At 45.2% G+C, this 16,923-nt stretch overlaps 1 protein-coding gene across 1 annotated transcript in view; it reads left to right on the top strand.

Annotated features, from left to right (window-relative positions):
* Positions 1-612: 612 nt before the first annotated feature.
* PRKACB (protein kinase cAMP-activated catalytic subunit beta) overlaps positions 613-16,923 on the top strand; it is a 288,944-nt gene continuing 272,633 nt past the window's right edge. Inside the window, exon 1 of the mRNA XM_078644794.1 lies at positions 613-1,231. Coding sequence (XP_078500920.1) covers positions 1,186-1,231 — 46 coding nt within the window. The 5' untranslated portion in view covers positions 613-1,185. The remainder of the gene's footprint in view (positions 1,232-16,923) is intronic.

Raw genomic sequence — 16,923 nt, 5'->3', positions numbered from 1 at the left:
TCACCAGCTAAAGACAGATGAAATGCCTGCATGGGAAAAGTTCAAAGGATGGGGAGTTGCCACAGAAATCAAGTACGGTAAGTTAGAAATACACAAAATTGCACCCATTTGCCATGGAACCCTCAGGGTGCAGTTGAAATACCGCAGTATTGCTGCATCCTATATTTACTGCTAACCCTGGTATCGCCAATTGTGGGAGGGGATGCCACAGTGGTAATCCTGGACCCCTAAGAATGATGGTCAACGTGTTCTCTTACTCAGTTCTTTAATTGTAAATACAGAAGCGCTGGTGATTTCTATTCAGAGAGCTCTCCTCATAAATGTATTGAAGCAGAACTGAAAAGTGCTGGTACTCAATACTGGACAATGCGTGCTCATTTAAACCACTGTTACTGATGTATATATACACACTACGTGATCTTTTCATTATTAAAAATCCATATAGTTACATTTCATATCAGTTTCAAATTCACTTATAAAGAATTTAAATGCATTAAACTGGTGGAATATTTCGTTAAATGCGCGGCTACCACTAACAGAATAGAAAAGGCATGCAGAGGTTTGTTTGGGGGGCGGCGCGTTTGCTGTTGTTGTTTTTTTTCACCTCTACAAGGATACAAACTATAGTCAACGATTAAGACTCCGAGTTACAATGTTTGCGAGTCCCTTGGTTCTTTTTGCTGGGTCGTTCTCGGAGCAGAGGAAGGTTACGAGGTGAGGGGGGCTCCGGCCTCTCACGGCTGGGGTCACGGCGGTGCTTCGCAAGGCCGGAGCTCGCGGCGTGGGTGGACTGCGCTGGAGTCACGGCGGAGCTGTGATAGGCTGCGGGACGCCTTGCGAGCCCGGAGCACAAGTGCGTTGTTGTGAAGTCCCAGAAGCTCCCACGCCCGCCTCGTTAGGTGTGCGGGTGCTAGCCTCTCCCCGGCCCAGCCTCCGCCCCTGCCGGACGCTTGTCTCAGGGTCTAATCCGAGAGGGTCGCCCATGACAACCGCCCCCCGGAGTCCCCGGGATCGTTCGTCACTTCCGGTGTGTGCAGAGCCTGTCCGTGGCCGAGGAGCGGGGAGCAGATCCAGCCGAGGAGGAGGAGGAGGAGGGCCTGGAGGAAGCAGACACAGCCCGCACCCCTGCAGGCCGGGCTCACCGAGCCGCCCGAGGGAGCCCTCCAGGCCGCTGTCTGCAGAGCCATGGGCAACGCGGCCACCGCCAAGAAGGGCAACGAGATCGAGAGCGGTGAGTGCGGCCATTCATTGCAGCCCGGGGCAGGGCCCGACCGCGCTTGCCCAGCATTGCGCCCGGCCCTGCTCCCACCTCTGTGGCCTCGAAGTTCCCTGTCCCCGCCTGCCTCAGCCGGTTCTCGGCCTCCCAGTGCCTGTGCAAACTAGGTTCAGAGCTGCAGGCTCATGTTGTTTTGCACTGGCAGTGACATGGTGTGCACTGGGCGGGGGCACCTGAAACGAGTCTGCCTGTGAGCTTCCCAGCCGCCAAACTACCCAGGGCGCATATTTGTGTAACCAGGCCTATAATAGAATATAGAGGGCGCCTAACTACTTACTTTGTTGTACACATGTGTATGGCGGTCTGACACCTGCGCCTGGTGCATAGGCCCTGTTTGTTTATCAGATGTGCAAGCATGTCAGACACTTGCCTCTGGAAGACAGGCTTGCTTCATAATCTGCCCACTTCTGATATGCACAATTTGAATGCGGGCTGGTATTCTTGTGTTTGTGTCGCAGGCTTGTGTGATAAATGGTGCTGTTTGTTTTGAACACGTGGATGATACATGTCTTTCCTTTAGTGGTCTGCATGGCGTGTATACTGTTTGTCCTGAATGACACCTGCTCTGCCTTCTAGTTTGACATTAGTCCTTGGTCAGAGGAGGCTTCAGGTGTTGGTCACGCGTGGGCCTGCCTTTCTGCATCATTTACTGAGTGCCCTGTTCATACGTGTGCTTGTAAGTACTCAGACCGAACTTCTTTTAGTTGCTTGTTTCTTATCAGTATGTGCCCTTTCGATGTTTTGCAAGCTCTGCGATTTTCCAAGGGTGCATCCATGGTAACCCTTTCCCCACGTTCTGTTTGCAGTTATAATGCATTTGTCATACTTTTGCTTGTTCTTGATATTTGCCACCAGTCTGGAGTACCTGGGTTGTAACACATGTGCGTGTAGGTCTGACACCACATTACTCTGTTTACATTAATATTCTCTCCTGCTACCAACCTAGTTCAACCTACCCACACGCACTGATGCCTCAAGTGAGTAGCATTCAGCTCAGGACTGCATGCCTGCAGCAGCACCTGCTGCAATTCACTGAAAGAATTTAGAAACATAAACTCTTTGGATCCCAAAGAAGCGCGGATTTTCCACAATTTTGTTCTAACTGCTGTAACGCATAGTGTTAAATGCGGGAAGCTTGTTTCTTGTCTCAGAAATTGTCAATTTTGTTAATTGATATCGGAATTGCTGTGTTTCCTGCTTATCAAAACAGCATAAATAAACTGTGTTCTTGCTCATCTAAACTTTAATCAAATACAAATTTCCGACTAATAATTTTATAGTAAATGGGTTGGATTCTTGGTTCAGAAAAATGGGTCTCTGGGAGTTACAGCTTGGACATTTGTTGAGCTGATTTTTCTAAGAAATGCAGAATAGCTAAGCCAACACGAAGCTCTTTGCCTTAAGAGACATTATCCTCTGATTTTTTTCGGCACTTTAATTGCTATTTGCCGGTAATGGTATAGATAGAAGGCAAGCTTTTTAAACTCCCGCTAGGAAGTTTTAGATTTAAAACTAAAACGAGGTTCTGTAGATGGGGCTTTTCTTTCAGCATCATCATGGTTTAGTAATGACCGTATTTTACACTAAGCAGGTGTCGGTCATTGCTTTCAGAGGGCTTTGACCTATATAGGCTGTAGTTCATGCTGTTCACCACAGTTACTAAATGGCCTAGATTAGGAGGACATTCTGATGGTCATCTGTAGTTGTATAACTTGTATTCTGTTTCACGTTGGTCTTAGGCCCTGATTCGGAGTTTGTCGAAATCCAAGTGCTTTTTTATCGCACTATATATAACAATACCCTGGGGTACTTTATTTATCAGATACGATTAAATAGCATCCATTGTAGGTTTTTGTGGACTAACCTGCAGATTTTGGTGCCTACTGCACCAAAACGGGAAATGTATGACAAATACCGTACACGTTTCTTCCGTTAAATTCTGTCGGGTTTAACCTGCTGAAATGTAGCTAGAGGTAAGATATTTAACGCACCCGGTCATTACTGGTTGTTGTTAATACCACCTAACTCATAATTGCTACCACTGCACGAACAGGGTTACACCGGGGTCCGAAAACACAGAACCTGATTCTGAGCACTTTGGTGTTTTTTGACCCTTGCGTAAACTCCTGGAGGGATTGGATTGTTCCTAGAGTAAGGTATATGAAACTGTCATTCTACTCTGGAGCAGACTTGAAGTGTGCATGTGCCACTGAATGTGTCCCAGTCTTGTCACATTGCACCAGGACACAAGTGAGATGTTTTGCAGCGGTGGGCCAGGTTCTGTGATGGAGCTCAATAAAAGTTACTGGACCCTAATCTGTCAATTTCCAACCATATACAGTTGACTGTATGTAGTTCCTGATTTTTTTTCTTGTTCACGCCATCATACATTTGCTTTCTCTTTATGCCCTTTGAAGTTTCTCATGCGAATGGATGGTGTTGGACCTTTCTAGGAGCATCTGGAGATGTAACAAATGTATTTCAGTAAATCAGGAGATTTGGTAGGTAGATGGGATCAGAGGGGAAAAAACCTAATGGCCTTGCACAAAAGCAACCCTAACTAACAGGAAACTTGTCAATGTATATGGTGGTTAGCGATCCAACATTATGTAATCCAGCACTTCTAAATTTGCATTTTCACATACTGTAATCGGTTTCAGCAGCTCTAAAATAACCTTTGCAACACTGTTAAATAGTAATCACATTATAAAAGGTAGATATTCTAATCATATTTTCTAGTTTTTAGTACTATGTATTAACGGCTAATATATGCAAAAGGAACAACTGATTAACTGAATGCTGAACAATGAAAACATTCAACCCCAGTCACAAGGATCTGTGTTTAATCCATCATTCTTTTGCTCACCACACCACCCCAGTTTGGACCCATCCATATGCAAATCAGTCTTGCCCTGCTGCTCATGGGAACAGTCCAGCCAGAACTGGTAAGGCAGGTCCTCTCTGGATGAGAAACAAGCATCCTGGGACCAGTTTCAGGGCATCACCTCTCATCAACCAGGCTAGCTTGAATCCAGTGGCTCAGTGAACTCGAGGCCCACGTCTGGTCATACCCTTCCCAATTACGGCGACAAAAGCAAAAGGAACAAATGATGGACGGAATGCTGAACAATGCAAACATTCACCCTCAGTCACAAGGATCTGGGTTTAATCCATTGTTCTTTTGCTCACCATTCCAGCCCAGTTTGGACCCAGCCAAAAAGGGATGGATTTAGGCCCAGATCACTGTGCTGGGGTGAACGTATGACATTGTTCAGCATTCTGTCCATCAATTGTTCTTTTTGCATTTGTCAACCCGAGTGGGACGGGTATGCCCAGACATGGGTCTTGTGCTCACCATGCCACTGGAGTCAAGCTAGCTTGGCTGATGAGGGGTGAAACCCTGAAACCGGACCTAGGATGCTTGTTTCCAGTCCAGGGAGGACCTGCCTTGGCAGTTGGGGCTGGACTGTTCCCCTGGGGAGCAGGGTCAAGACTGATTTGCATATGGCTGGGTCTAAACTGGAATGGCATGGGGAGCAAAAAAACGATGGATTTAGGCCCAGATCTCAGTACTGGGGTGAATGTATGAAATTGTTCAGCATTCTGTCCATCAATTGTTCTTTTTGCAATATATGCAAATACACAGATTTGGAGAGGAAAAACAACAATGTTTAGACTTGTAATACACACACAATGAAGTAGTACTCTTCCATACATTTTAAACAAAAAACATTTTTTTTTACATTACTACTGGTATTATTTTTGATTCCATGTAAATATAAATGAATAGCAGATTTGTAGTTAGATCTCTGAAGGCAGGATACCGTGCGAGTAACTAGAGCAGCTTGGCGTTATTAGGAGCTACTCCACTGATATTTCTTCATAATAAGTTGTTAGTTGGCCTCATTTACAAGACACAGTAAAGCGCCCCACCGATTAAAATCTCAAGCATACGTTTATCAGCCATATGAGGTCTTTTATTTACAGAAAAGGCATCTTTCAAATAAAACCGCACTACATATTTATCAGCTTTACGTGTGTGTGTGTGTATATATATATAACACCTTTTTACAATAAAGACCCTCTCTCAATTTAATTTGCATTGTGTATATAATCATTCAGTATATTTAGATCGGTTATAAACACGTATCAAAAACTGCTGAGTTTTCAGTATATTTGTACTCAGTTGAGAACCTAAAGAAATATTGAATCGATATTCTAAGAAGTTATTCAGTGCACAATTGAATGAACACATACTAATCTATAAAGACCGTAAAAGTTTGTGATGCTTCTCAATTATTAATCATTGCCACTAACATTTGTAGAGGCTCGCATAATTTTACTCCCAAGTAGCAAGTTTTGGAATGTTTTTTCATTAGTTAATTTCTTATCATGACTCTACTCCAGTAGTATGTTGAACATGTTTTGTAAGTATGTGTCTCTGAAATAGAGTAGCAAAAGTGGTAGTTGAATAAGTATGAGCATTGTAAGGGAAAAAGTTTAAGTATAGTGGACTATACGGAATTCACAAAATATACTTCTAATTAAAATAATGTGTGATATCGTTCGCATATTGTGGTCGGCACATGGTATGAGCTGCCGTTTTTAAACACCTTATATATTCTCCAACTTGGCGAGTTTTGACATCAGACCATATGTAACATGCAACTTGAGGACAATACTGTTCCTAGAATCTATACTGTAAAATTGTTGTAGGTAGATGGGATTCAGCTTGATCAAATCGCGGTCGCAGGTAAAAGTACATAAACAACATTTGATGTATTGACGCAACTTGACTCCATTTGCTAAACATTTATAAATATGGCTCAGCATTTTTAGTATCCTAATGATTTATCATACACAGTTATGATTATGAAGGAAAATACTTCCTTTGATGGAATATCATAAATCCATCATGTTCAAAAACGGGATTTGCGCCACAAAAATGAAATACCATTGAGTCTTATTGCCACCAGGTTTTTTATACCAGAAATCATTTCTTTTATCGACTTTAGCTTTAAACAAAGAGTCCGAATGGCACATAGATATGTTAAGTTTATTAAGGAGAAATCCTTTCAATTCAGAGGAAAAAAGGAAAGTAGAATTAAAAGTGTGAGTAGATTTTTAATTGGTGTATCATAATGTATAATGAAACTATCTGTGTTTATTCTGCCTTTAAGTGCTGACAATTTCACGATCCACAACGTTTCCCTCCCTCTTTTTTTCCTCTCTCCCCATTAATTTCAAATCTTTACATAGCACAGTAGTGGGTACTTTTGCAGAATAGACTGCCGCAGGTTAGTGTGTTCAGATTTTCTTCCCATCTGCATTTGAGAATGCTTTTGGTTGGACAAACGTCTACTTAAAAACAAACACATATAATCAAGTAGATGTAAAAGGTGGATTCGCAATTGGTAAAATACTCAATTTGGTGAGTTTTCAACTTGCGTATTCTGAATTGGTCACATGCCCTCACGTATATGTTTACAGCAAATAGAAGAATCCCAACAAGAACACAGTTGATAATTCACTTAGCTGTGTAGTTTTTATTCAGTTTTCATATATTCAGTCAAATCTCTATAACGTAGTGTTTCATTTTTGTTGATTCATTTGGATAGATCTTGGTCTCCAGTCAAGCTGTTCCAAGAAACATTTCTAGCGTGCCAGGAGTGGGCTATACTGTCCATTGAAGACCCGCTCCAGCATAATAGGGCAGAGCCAAAAGCTAGGGCTTGTAACAAGGGAGCTGGTCTTAAATGGTCACTATAGCCCTCTACTGCGGTCTATAAGGTTATTAGAATATTCTGCCACAGGAGAGCAGAATGTTCTCATTAAAACAAAGGCTTCACGGGAGACAGAGCGGGTTCCAGCGACTCTGAAGCCATTGTTTCACAGCCCTTGCTGAGAATGTTTAAAATTAAAGCCCTGTGCATGGAGACCATGGCTATTAACTGTTGAACATACACAGCAACAGCTGTGAAAGGAGGCTGAAGACAGGTCCTGGTTCTCCCTGGGCTGGGCCAAACAGCTTTCAGTCGTTCAGTTGAATGAGGGAAATTTAGGAGTTTAGGGGTTGAGCATAATTACCCCTGCCCCCGCCCTTTACAGGCTCCAGTAAAACAATGAGATATGGAAGGAGTAAATGGTCCACTAACTCTGCCTCTCTTCCTGTCCAATCCACGTATCCCGAAGAGTCAGGGCAAAGAGGGGTGAGATGCTGTAGCCGAGGATAGTGTAAAGTTGAAAGCAGCATACTTATACCATTGTTCATCGGTTTTTGCTGCTCCATTGTCTTTAGTGGAGCTATCAAACCTTCCAATATTGTACTTCTACTTAAACACTTTATAGATTACATGATTTTCTTCAGGGAATTGCTTTACAAATCTAGTGATACCCTCAGTTTTATTGATTTTGTTTTTTTTCTTTTCTCAGTTTTCCTCAAAAGTTTCTCTTTGATAATTGACAATGTTATTAACAGCATTTTCAGGACTTAATGCTGATAGCCTTTTCCCTTAAATCAATTACATTTTCCATCATGTTCCATTTGATAGATCAATCAATCAATCATTTGTAAAGCGCACTACATACCCGCGAGGGTCTCAAGGCGCTGGGGAGGGAGGGGCACTACTGATCGAACAGCCTTGTCTTGAGTATCCTCCTGAAGGTCAGCAGGTTTTGGGTCTGTTGTAGGCTCAGTGGGAGGGTGTTCCATGTCTTGGTGGCGAGGTGGGAGAAGGATCTCCCGCCGGTCGTTGTTCTTCGGATGCGCGGGACGGTGGCAAGTGAGAGGTCGGTGGAGCGTAGCTGGCAGTTGGGGGTGTAGAAGGAGAGCTGTCTGTTGAGGTAGGCTGGGCCGGTCTTGTGGAGTGCTTTGTGTGCGTGGATGAGGAGCTTGAAGGATATCCTCTTGTTGACGGAGAGCCAGAGGGCGTTTCCGTAGTCGAGTCTGCTGCTGACGAGGGCCTGGATGAAAGTCTTTCTTGTATCTGTCGTGATCCATCTGTAGGTCTTGCGGAGCATGCGAAGGGTGTTGAAGCAGGAGTAGGAGACACCGTTGACTTTCTTGGTCATTAAGAGCGTTGAGTTGAGGATGATTCCCAGGTTGCGTGCGTGGTTGGTGGGTGTCGGGGCTGCCACCAGGAGTTGTCCCAGACTGAAGGGTTGGAGCCGAGGAGGAAGACCTCTGTCTTGTCCGAGTTCAGCTTCAGACGGCTGATCTTTATCCAGTCGGCGACGGCCTTCATTCCTTCGTGGAGGTTTGCTTTGGCGGTGCTGGGGTCCTTGGTGAGGGAGAGGATCAGGTGAGTGTCGTCGGCGTAGGAGTTTACGTTGAGGTTGTGCTGTCGAGCAACGTGTGTGAGCGGGGCCATGTAAATGTTGAACAGTGTCGGGCTGAGGGAGGAACCCTGGGGTATGCCGCAGATGATCTTGGAGGCTTGGGAACCGTATGGGGGGAGGCAACCGCTCTGGGTTTTGCCGTAGAGGAAGGAGGTGGTCCATTCCAGAGCCTTGTCTCGGATCCCTGCGGCGTGGAGGCGAGCGCGTAGAGTGTAGTGGCAGACTGTGTTGAAGGCGGCAGAGAGGTCTAGGAGGATGAGTGCTGCGGTCTCACCGTTGTCCATCAGGGTCCTGATGGTGGCAGTGATGAGGGCAGTCTTGGTGCTGTGGTTGCTGCGGAACCCTGACTGGGAAGGGTCCAGGATTCTGTTTTCTTCGAGGTATCAGGTTAGCTGTCTGTTGACGATTTTCTCGATGACCGTGGCTGGGAAGGGGAGCAGAGAAATGGGCCGGAAGTTCTTGAGGTCTCTTGGGTCTGCCTTAGGTTTTTTGAGTAGGGCGTTAATCTTGGCGTGTTTCCAGCACTCTGGGAAGGTCGCGGTCTCGAGGGAGAGATGATGACATTGTGCAGGTGGGGTGTGATGGAGCTGCTTGCTTTGTTGAAGACGTGGTGCGGGAATGGGTCTGACTGAGAGCCGGAGTGGTTTGTGCTCATGGTCTTGAAGGTGTCATCGACGCTCACGCTGGCCCAGGCTAGCAGGGCGTCGTGGTCGATGGTGTGCAGAGCGTCTTTTGTGTACTTGTCTGTTGGGGCTGTCTGGGTGTTGAAGCTGTCGTGGATGTCTGCTATCTTGTGGTGGAAGAAGGTGGCGAGGGAGTCACACAGGGCTTGCGACGGAGGGATGCTGTTGGTGTTGGAGCTGGGGTTGGAGAGTTCCTTCACGATTTTGAAGAGCTCCTTGCTATTGTGTGCATTGTTGTCGAGGCGGTCTTTGAAGGAGGTCCTCTTGGCTGCCCTGATGAGGTGGAGGTGGTGGTGGTTGCGGATGGTGTCCTTGTGTGGTGCGTCATCAGTGTAATTGACGTTTTAGCCGTAATAGTTTTCCTAAAGGGATATTACTTTTTTGTTTGTAGGGATCTCCTGAACAGTTTGCAGCTTTCCATTTCCTACATGGTTTAGGCTGTATTTGTCCTCCCCCCCCTATATACGTATCTGCAACTAAGAAGTGAATTGATTGATGACTGTATTCAAAGGATAAGTTGACATTTTCCTGATCATTGTTGAAAGAATGGTGGTAATGCATGTGTTCCCCTTCAGTGCCGTGCCCTATTAACAGAATGCCATATTTCCAGTTATGAACATTTGGTCTAGTGACAGTCGTTCATTTATTGTGTCTTGTGATACAAGTAAGTTGAACTGGCTACTTGCAATGCCTCAATTTCGGTTATGTAGCTCCTAGTAACAACTCCACATGTTTTAAATAACCACATGCTATAATGCCATAGGAGATTACTAATAATATTGTTGATCTTAATTTAAGTTGATCAAGAATAGTGATGGTAAATGATAAATATCTTCTAATGTTGGTTTTGCATTATTTATGCATATGTAACCTGTTAGTAACTGGGTTTCTGATTGTCAAAGGTATGCACCCAGTCCAAGCAGAAGCCCCAATTCCTGGTCAGGGTAAGTTAGATACACACTGACTAAAAGATAACCTGTGCTCACCCTCTGGTAGCTTGGCACAGAGCAGTCAGGCTTATCTAAAGAGACAATGTGTAAAGTATTCGTTGAGCACACTCACTCTCAGAAAAATAGGTTATTATAATCTGAACAAAACAAGACCAAAACAACATAAATGCAATAAAAAAGTTGAGATATTGAAAAAAAAAGAAATGCAGTAAAGAGCTTAGAAGCCAGTAGGGCAAAAAAAGATGACTTTAGGTTGTGCTGCACCAGAGCAAAGTCGGGCTGAACTACTGGAAGCGCGCTTTGGCTGCAGGACCTATTCAGACTCCGCCGAGCAAAGTAACATTCCTGGTCGCAAGCAACGAGATGCCTCTTTCTTCTCCATGCAGTGAAGATGATTTGTGAGTTCTGAAGACAGGTGCTAGAGTAGAGAGGCGTTTAGTGTTGCACCAGATTTTGCCATGCAGTTGAGGGGATGTGTTGATCTCACCAAGCTGCATCGGCGACAATACGCTGTCGATCTCTGGAGGCAAAATGGTGGTTCCGATGCGATGTGCTGATTTTACTCCCTTAATCTGGTCGATGAACCTGTTCTGTTACAAACGGACAACGGAGGTGCGTCGAAATCCGTGTTGAAAGTATCCCTTCCAGTGAGCCAGGCACACGAGCAGGGACAGAGGCGTTGATATCCATGAGTCTCAAGCATCAGTAGGTAAGCCAAAACGCCCTTTGAGATCACTTGGGGGGGGGGGGGGAGGCAACGGAGGTGCGTCGAAATCCGTGTTGAAAGTATCACTTCCAGTGAGCCAGGCACACGAGCAGGGACAGAGGCCTTCCAGATCAGCCTTTAAGTAGCACAGCAGTCCTTCTGACAGAGGTTGTGACAGAGGTTAAGTTCAAGATCCAGAAGTGTCTGATTTTAGGGGGTCAGCGATCCAGTACTTATACCCAAAAGTGCCTTTGATATGGGGGTGACTACAAAGCAACTCTCTGCAGTGCACACTTTCCCCTTTCAGTCTAGGCATGTCTCCCAAGGGGGTAAATCTGCACTTTATGTAGGGACAGGACACTTACTATTAAAGTGAAGTGGTATCCCCTGCCTTCCATCCTCCCCAGGCATGGCCATCTGAATGCAGATGCATTTAGACAGGTACTCAGACACACCTGTCCTTCTTGTGTTGTGGCTGTCTAGTGGGGTGCAAAAAGTGTAGCTGTCACCCATTACAGATGTGTATTTGAGGCTGTCTGTCAGGCACACTGAGAAGTCTGTGCAGAGAAATATCCACTTTCTAAAAGTCTCATTTCTAAAACCGTAATGTTGAATCCAACTTCACCAGTAAGGAGGATTTATTATTACAATTCCAAACATATGAAACATGAAAAAACGACTCCTCTCTGATCAGTAATTGCACCGTAAAATCATATTCTAAAATTCTTAATGCTAACCTATGAGAGGAGCAGGCCTCACAGTAGTGAAAAACGAAGTAGACTGCTTGTCACTACAAGGACATGCAAAACATTAACGTACATGTCCTACCTCTTACTTGTGTAGCACCCTGCCCTTAGGGCTACCTAGCGCCTACATTAGGAGTGACTTCTAAATAATCAAAGGGGAGTTTAAGGCTTGGCCAGTAGTGTGAAATGCCAAGTAGAAGTGGCAGTGAGCTGCCCACACAGACGGGCACTGCAGTGGCATACCGGAGCTAGGTTTGAAAGGCTAATTCTGTGGGTGGCACAATCAGTGCTGCAGCCCACTAGTAGCATTTAACTTGCAGGCCCTTGGTATGTGGTATACCACCTTACAAGGGACTCACAAGTTAATTAAATAGGTCAATTGGGTATACACCTGTTTAGGGAAGGAGCACATGCGCTTTAGCACTGATTAGCTGTAGTAAAGTACTCCGAGTCCTCAGGTCAACAAAAAGATAAGCCAAACATGGAGGCAAAAAGACTGGGGGAAGACCACCCTAAGGCTGACCGATCTAACACCTGTCACAACCCCACCCCACCCCAAGCTGAAAGTGGGGAGAGCTATCCAGTCTCTTGTGATTTATCTTTACTAAGGCAGAAAGACCTAGATAGACCATCTGCATTTGAGCGGTCTACACCTGGTCTGTGCTCCACCCTGTAGGTCATACCCTTGAAGGAAGTGCCCCGATTAGGGCCACTCGCGACACCTCTCAGCCTTCCATACAAATGAAGAATCGGTCAGACAGTGGAGAATACAAACCAAAGTTATTTATTAGTATGAGCTCGAGCGGAGTCCGGTCTGACCAGCCTCCTTTAATAGCTGACGAGGGACTGACCCCCACCGTCAAGGTAAAGTCAGATATACATTTCCAACACCCCTAAGACCTGCCCAGACTGGAATTTTCCAGCCTGGGCGCTGATGAATAAAGGAGGTACAGAAATATGGGCTACCATCCTGAGTCTGGGTACACGCTGTCTTAGTTTAAAGGTTAATCTGCCTGTGCTCGTCTTTCTGAGAGTGGGAGCAGACCTACCTACGGGGAAAGGCATGCAGTTACAAAATAATCTATTCATTAGTACAGCGAAGCTCAACCTTGAATGATAAAGAAAAACAGTTGATGCTGCATCCTGCTGAGGCAGACATTACGAGACAGAAGCTTCATTTCGGTCATGGTACAAAATGGCGGCCAAATACAAAATGCTGCCACAAATGCTAACTTAAGTCACACAATGCTAGAAGAAGGCAGTCAGACACATTTTCAGTCCAAGAGACCCTCCTTTTAGCATTTGCTAACAATTTTGTCTAATGCTTAGGAGATTAACAAAAACTACTGTTACATTTTCATTCACATATTATTAATACTCAAAAATACCTTCGTCAATAGACATAAAGCTGTGGACAGCCTGCATCATCATGGTCGAAGACTTAGCATCATGTTCTGGGGCCTTTGGTGTGGGTGTTAATTTTCCAACACAATAAGTACAGCAGACAGGAAGGCAATGGACGCACAGGCAACAAGTGAAAATGAAACCTGCAATTACTATCAGAAAGATAAGAATCTTCCAACCCAAGGATGCTATTAAACCCCAGAACCAACCAGAAAGTGTCCAGGTACCATTCTCTTGGTGAATGTCAGATGCAAACCTGTGCAACTTCTGTATAGCAGCGTATACATTAGGAGCGTGGGCCGGTATCCATACACAACAACTGCTGCCGATGACGCAGCAGGGCCCTCCCCGATCAGCAAGGATGACGTCTAACACCATCTTGTTCTGGAGAGCAACGAGCCTTGTAGCCTGGAGCTCCGCTGTAATATTTGTCAGAATTCCAGCTGTGGTATTAATGACCCCTTCCAGAACCCTGGTGAGGTGACGGATATTGAGGCTATTGGAAATAAGGCCCCAAAAGGGTATGATACCCTTCATAGTATCAGTGAACTGCTGTAGAGTAGTATCTGTCTGATCTTATGTCCTCTGTATTGATAACCCTTCTAATATAGGATAGATGGACACCCCTGCGCTGCAATCGGTGATCTCTATGTAGAAGATGAACAGTGCTATATACACTGGGGGAAGGAGGAAAGAGAGGTAACATATGCCAGACCACCCCCTCAGAAGCCACACATAAGCCTGGGACCCGCAAACGGAATAAACATTATTGGGGGGAAGCAAAGGTGGGCTACTTGTACTTAATACCGAAGTATAATTGCATGTACTCTCTCCCACTTTAACATTTCCAAGGCCTCGAACACAAAAAGTAGCTGTTGTGTTAACTACTGGCACCAGCATTGCTTCATGTCGACTAATATTGCTTGTCTGAAAAGACTTAAAATATTCAGTGACATTAAACCCCTGGAAAACCAACATTTCATTTCGAAGGCATGTTACATTTTTTTCGTTCTCATATATGTTCATTCAGGCTGTTGGGGACAATGTATCAGCGGTAAACTCTTGTTGAACACAATATCATAATCGGCATATGTCATATTCATAGCACCAGAATGGAAATGAGCGTAGACCATGGTAAACAGTTGAAACCAGGCCTTACAGCGCCAGAGATAGGAACATGGCATGGACAGTAATATATCGTTCATGTGTGTCACGGAAGGGAGCAGTCCACAAATCCAACAATTAGTAACGTTGGATGTATCATGTGCCTGGTGGAGCATTTGCAAGAAAACATTATCTACGTATGTTTTTCTGTGCTCACCCTTATGAGAGGCCAATGTAACAAATGTGTTCAGGGGGCAACAGGTGTTGCGCCAATCAAAGAGTGCACAGGATATTTCTCCTCAAGGAACCACACTATTCCAAGTACTGTTATCTGAAAGATCAGAACAATTACTACGAAGACTATTTTACTCTTAGTAGACCAACCCGACCCACTCTGCCCACAATGTGAGGCTGCAAAGGGCTGTTCTTCCTCCATAACGGGGCAACCAAATGGGTACATTTTTAAACCAGAGGAAAGGATGTGGAAATGTATCCCCATGAGGGAACACTGGTGCAGGGTCATATAATTCTTATATACTGTTGTTGCAGTGTAATCGCATGGGATGGAAAACTGGAAGAAACAAGTTTAAGCACGGAAATAGCTATAGGCAAACGAGGGCAGATGGGTGAACAGGTGGTCAGCAGATGAGGAGGGGGGAGTAAGAATGTTTATGGCGGCAATAAGCAATCATTTGATAACATCTGAGACCAGGTGCACCGGCAGCTGAAGCCTTCTAGCACGTACACCAGATTGACCATGTCAGAGAGACCAGCTTAAAGTTGAGGACACAGGCTGGATGAAAAGGTGAGCTGCGGAGAATAAAATGAATACGACAGAAACGAAATGGACGCGACAGTAGAAATGGCTGCCGCTTATACTAACATAGAATTTACACTTTTCCACAAGGACATACAATGGAACCTATAACAAGAAGACAAGAGAGGGGCAAATGTTTCCCAGCATCAATCATCGTCTCGCTGGTAGACTCCTATTGTTCATCCCTTGTTGGCGCTGTTGAGCACCAGTGGTGGAACTGTTGGACCAGCTCTTGAGGAATTTCACGTTGCACAGGATGAGGTACTCCCCTCCCAGAGGAGCACCCTCAAATGATCATGTCCAATGTCCGAACAATGCACCAATTTCACCTCTCTCTATTCTACTGTGGCCTGACTTATTGAGTTCATCCCTGTTAAACTTTTCCTTTGGTGCACTGTTCCTCCGTTGGGGGCGCACATTGTACCCAGCTACTCCAGGGACAGAGGGGCCTGCAAACTGGCTCACACAGAGGGGCCAATGTACTGGGGCTCAAGCACAGATGGGCCAGCAGGCTGGGACTCCTGGATGGCTTTGATCTCAAGTGATACTGCCCCGTTCAACACTGTGTCGCTTTCCTCCTCCGTTTGTGCCCATGTCAACTGGGCATCTGAGAAAGGAAGGAAACAGGGCACTTGCTCAGTTTCAGAGTCTCCAACTCCATCAAGCACCCACTGATCGTAGGGTAAAGGGAGGGGCACCTTTCTGCAATGTTGTGAGTGTATTTAATTCTTCCTGCCGGCCACCTTCATAGCTGAGCTAGTAGCTAGGAGGACTTGTGTGGGCCCCTTCAAGCGTGGCTCCAAACTGCCTTTCCTCTGAAAATGCCTCGTTAGCACATAGTTCCCAGGCCGGCTATCATGGCCTGGCCCCTTGGGAGCTGGTGGGAGGACCTTGTGGATCTGTTGGTGAATAGAAAGCATGTTTTTAGTCAACTCATACAAGTAATCTACTAGCAAAGGATATTCAAATTCTGAAAATCTACGAGGACGCCCTAGACATTTGCCCGTCGTCCGAACATGACCTCATACTGTGACAATCCTGTCCTAGAGTGAGCCGTAGTTCTTGTAGACAGAAGGGCTGATGGTAAAGCATCTGGCCAATGCAATCCTCTGCTCTCTTTAATCTTTACCAATTTCAGTTTGAGAGTACCATTGTACTTCTCAACTAAGCTTGCTGACTGGAGGTGGTTTGCGGCATGAAACTTCTACTTGATGTGCAGGCCTTCGCACACCAGCTGGATAACCTTTGGATTGAAGTGACTTCCGTTGTCACTCTAAATCAAACGGGGCAAACCAAAATGTGGGAAGAAATCCTTCAGGAGTGCCTTCGCCATTGCCATGGCTGTATTCTCTTTAGTAGGGTAGGCCTCAACCCATTTACTGAATTCACAAACTACTACTAACATATATTTCAGATTGTTGACTATTTCCATTCAGATGAAATCCATCTGAAGGATCTCGAAAGGGAAGGAAGGCAGTGCAAAATTACCATGGGGTTTAGGGGTGCCTTTTCCAGGGTTATACATCAGGCATACCATACAGTACTTAACCGAGTGAGCAGCAACTTTGGGAATATTAACATTCTGCCATTCAGGTTCTAATAGTTTACAGATGCCCTTTGCACTATTGTGGGCTGGCCCATGCGCCATAGTGACCACAGGAAGGACATATGCATCTGGTAACATCCATCTCTGCTTTCATGACTTGTCCGTATAGCACCCATTTTCATCCAAATGTGCTATACTTTCCTGCCACACTGCTAACTCCTCACTCGATGCCTCACTCTGAATTTCTCTCATATTGTCTAGAGTATTCGCAAACATAGTGACCTCGGGCACCCACCTGGCAGGACCCGCTACAAACTTTAATTTTTGTTCGAGCTGTCTCCTTGGCTGTCTGG

This window comes from Lissotriton helveticus, chromosome 1_1 (assembly GCF_964261635.1).
Source record: "Lissotriton helveticus chromosome 1_1, aLisHel1.1, whole genome shotgun sequence".
In the NCBI taxonomy this organism is placed as follows: domain Eukaryota; kingdom Metazoa; phylum Chordata; class Amphibia; order Caudata; family Salamandridae; genus Lissotriton; species Lissotriton helveticus.
Note: the sequence above shows the minus strand (reverse complement) of the source record. Positions and strands in the feature narration are given on the sequence as shown.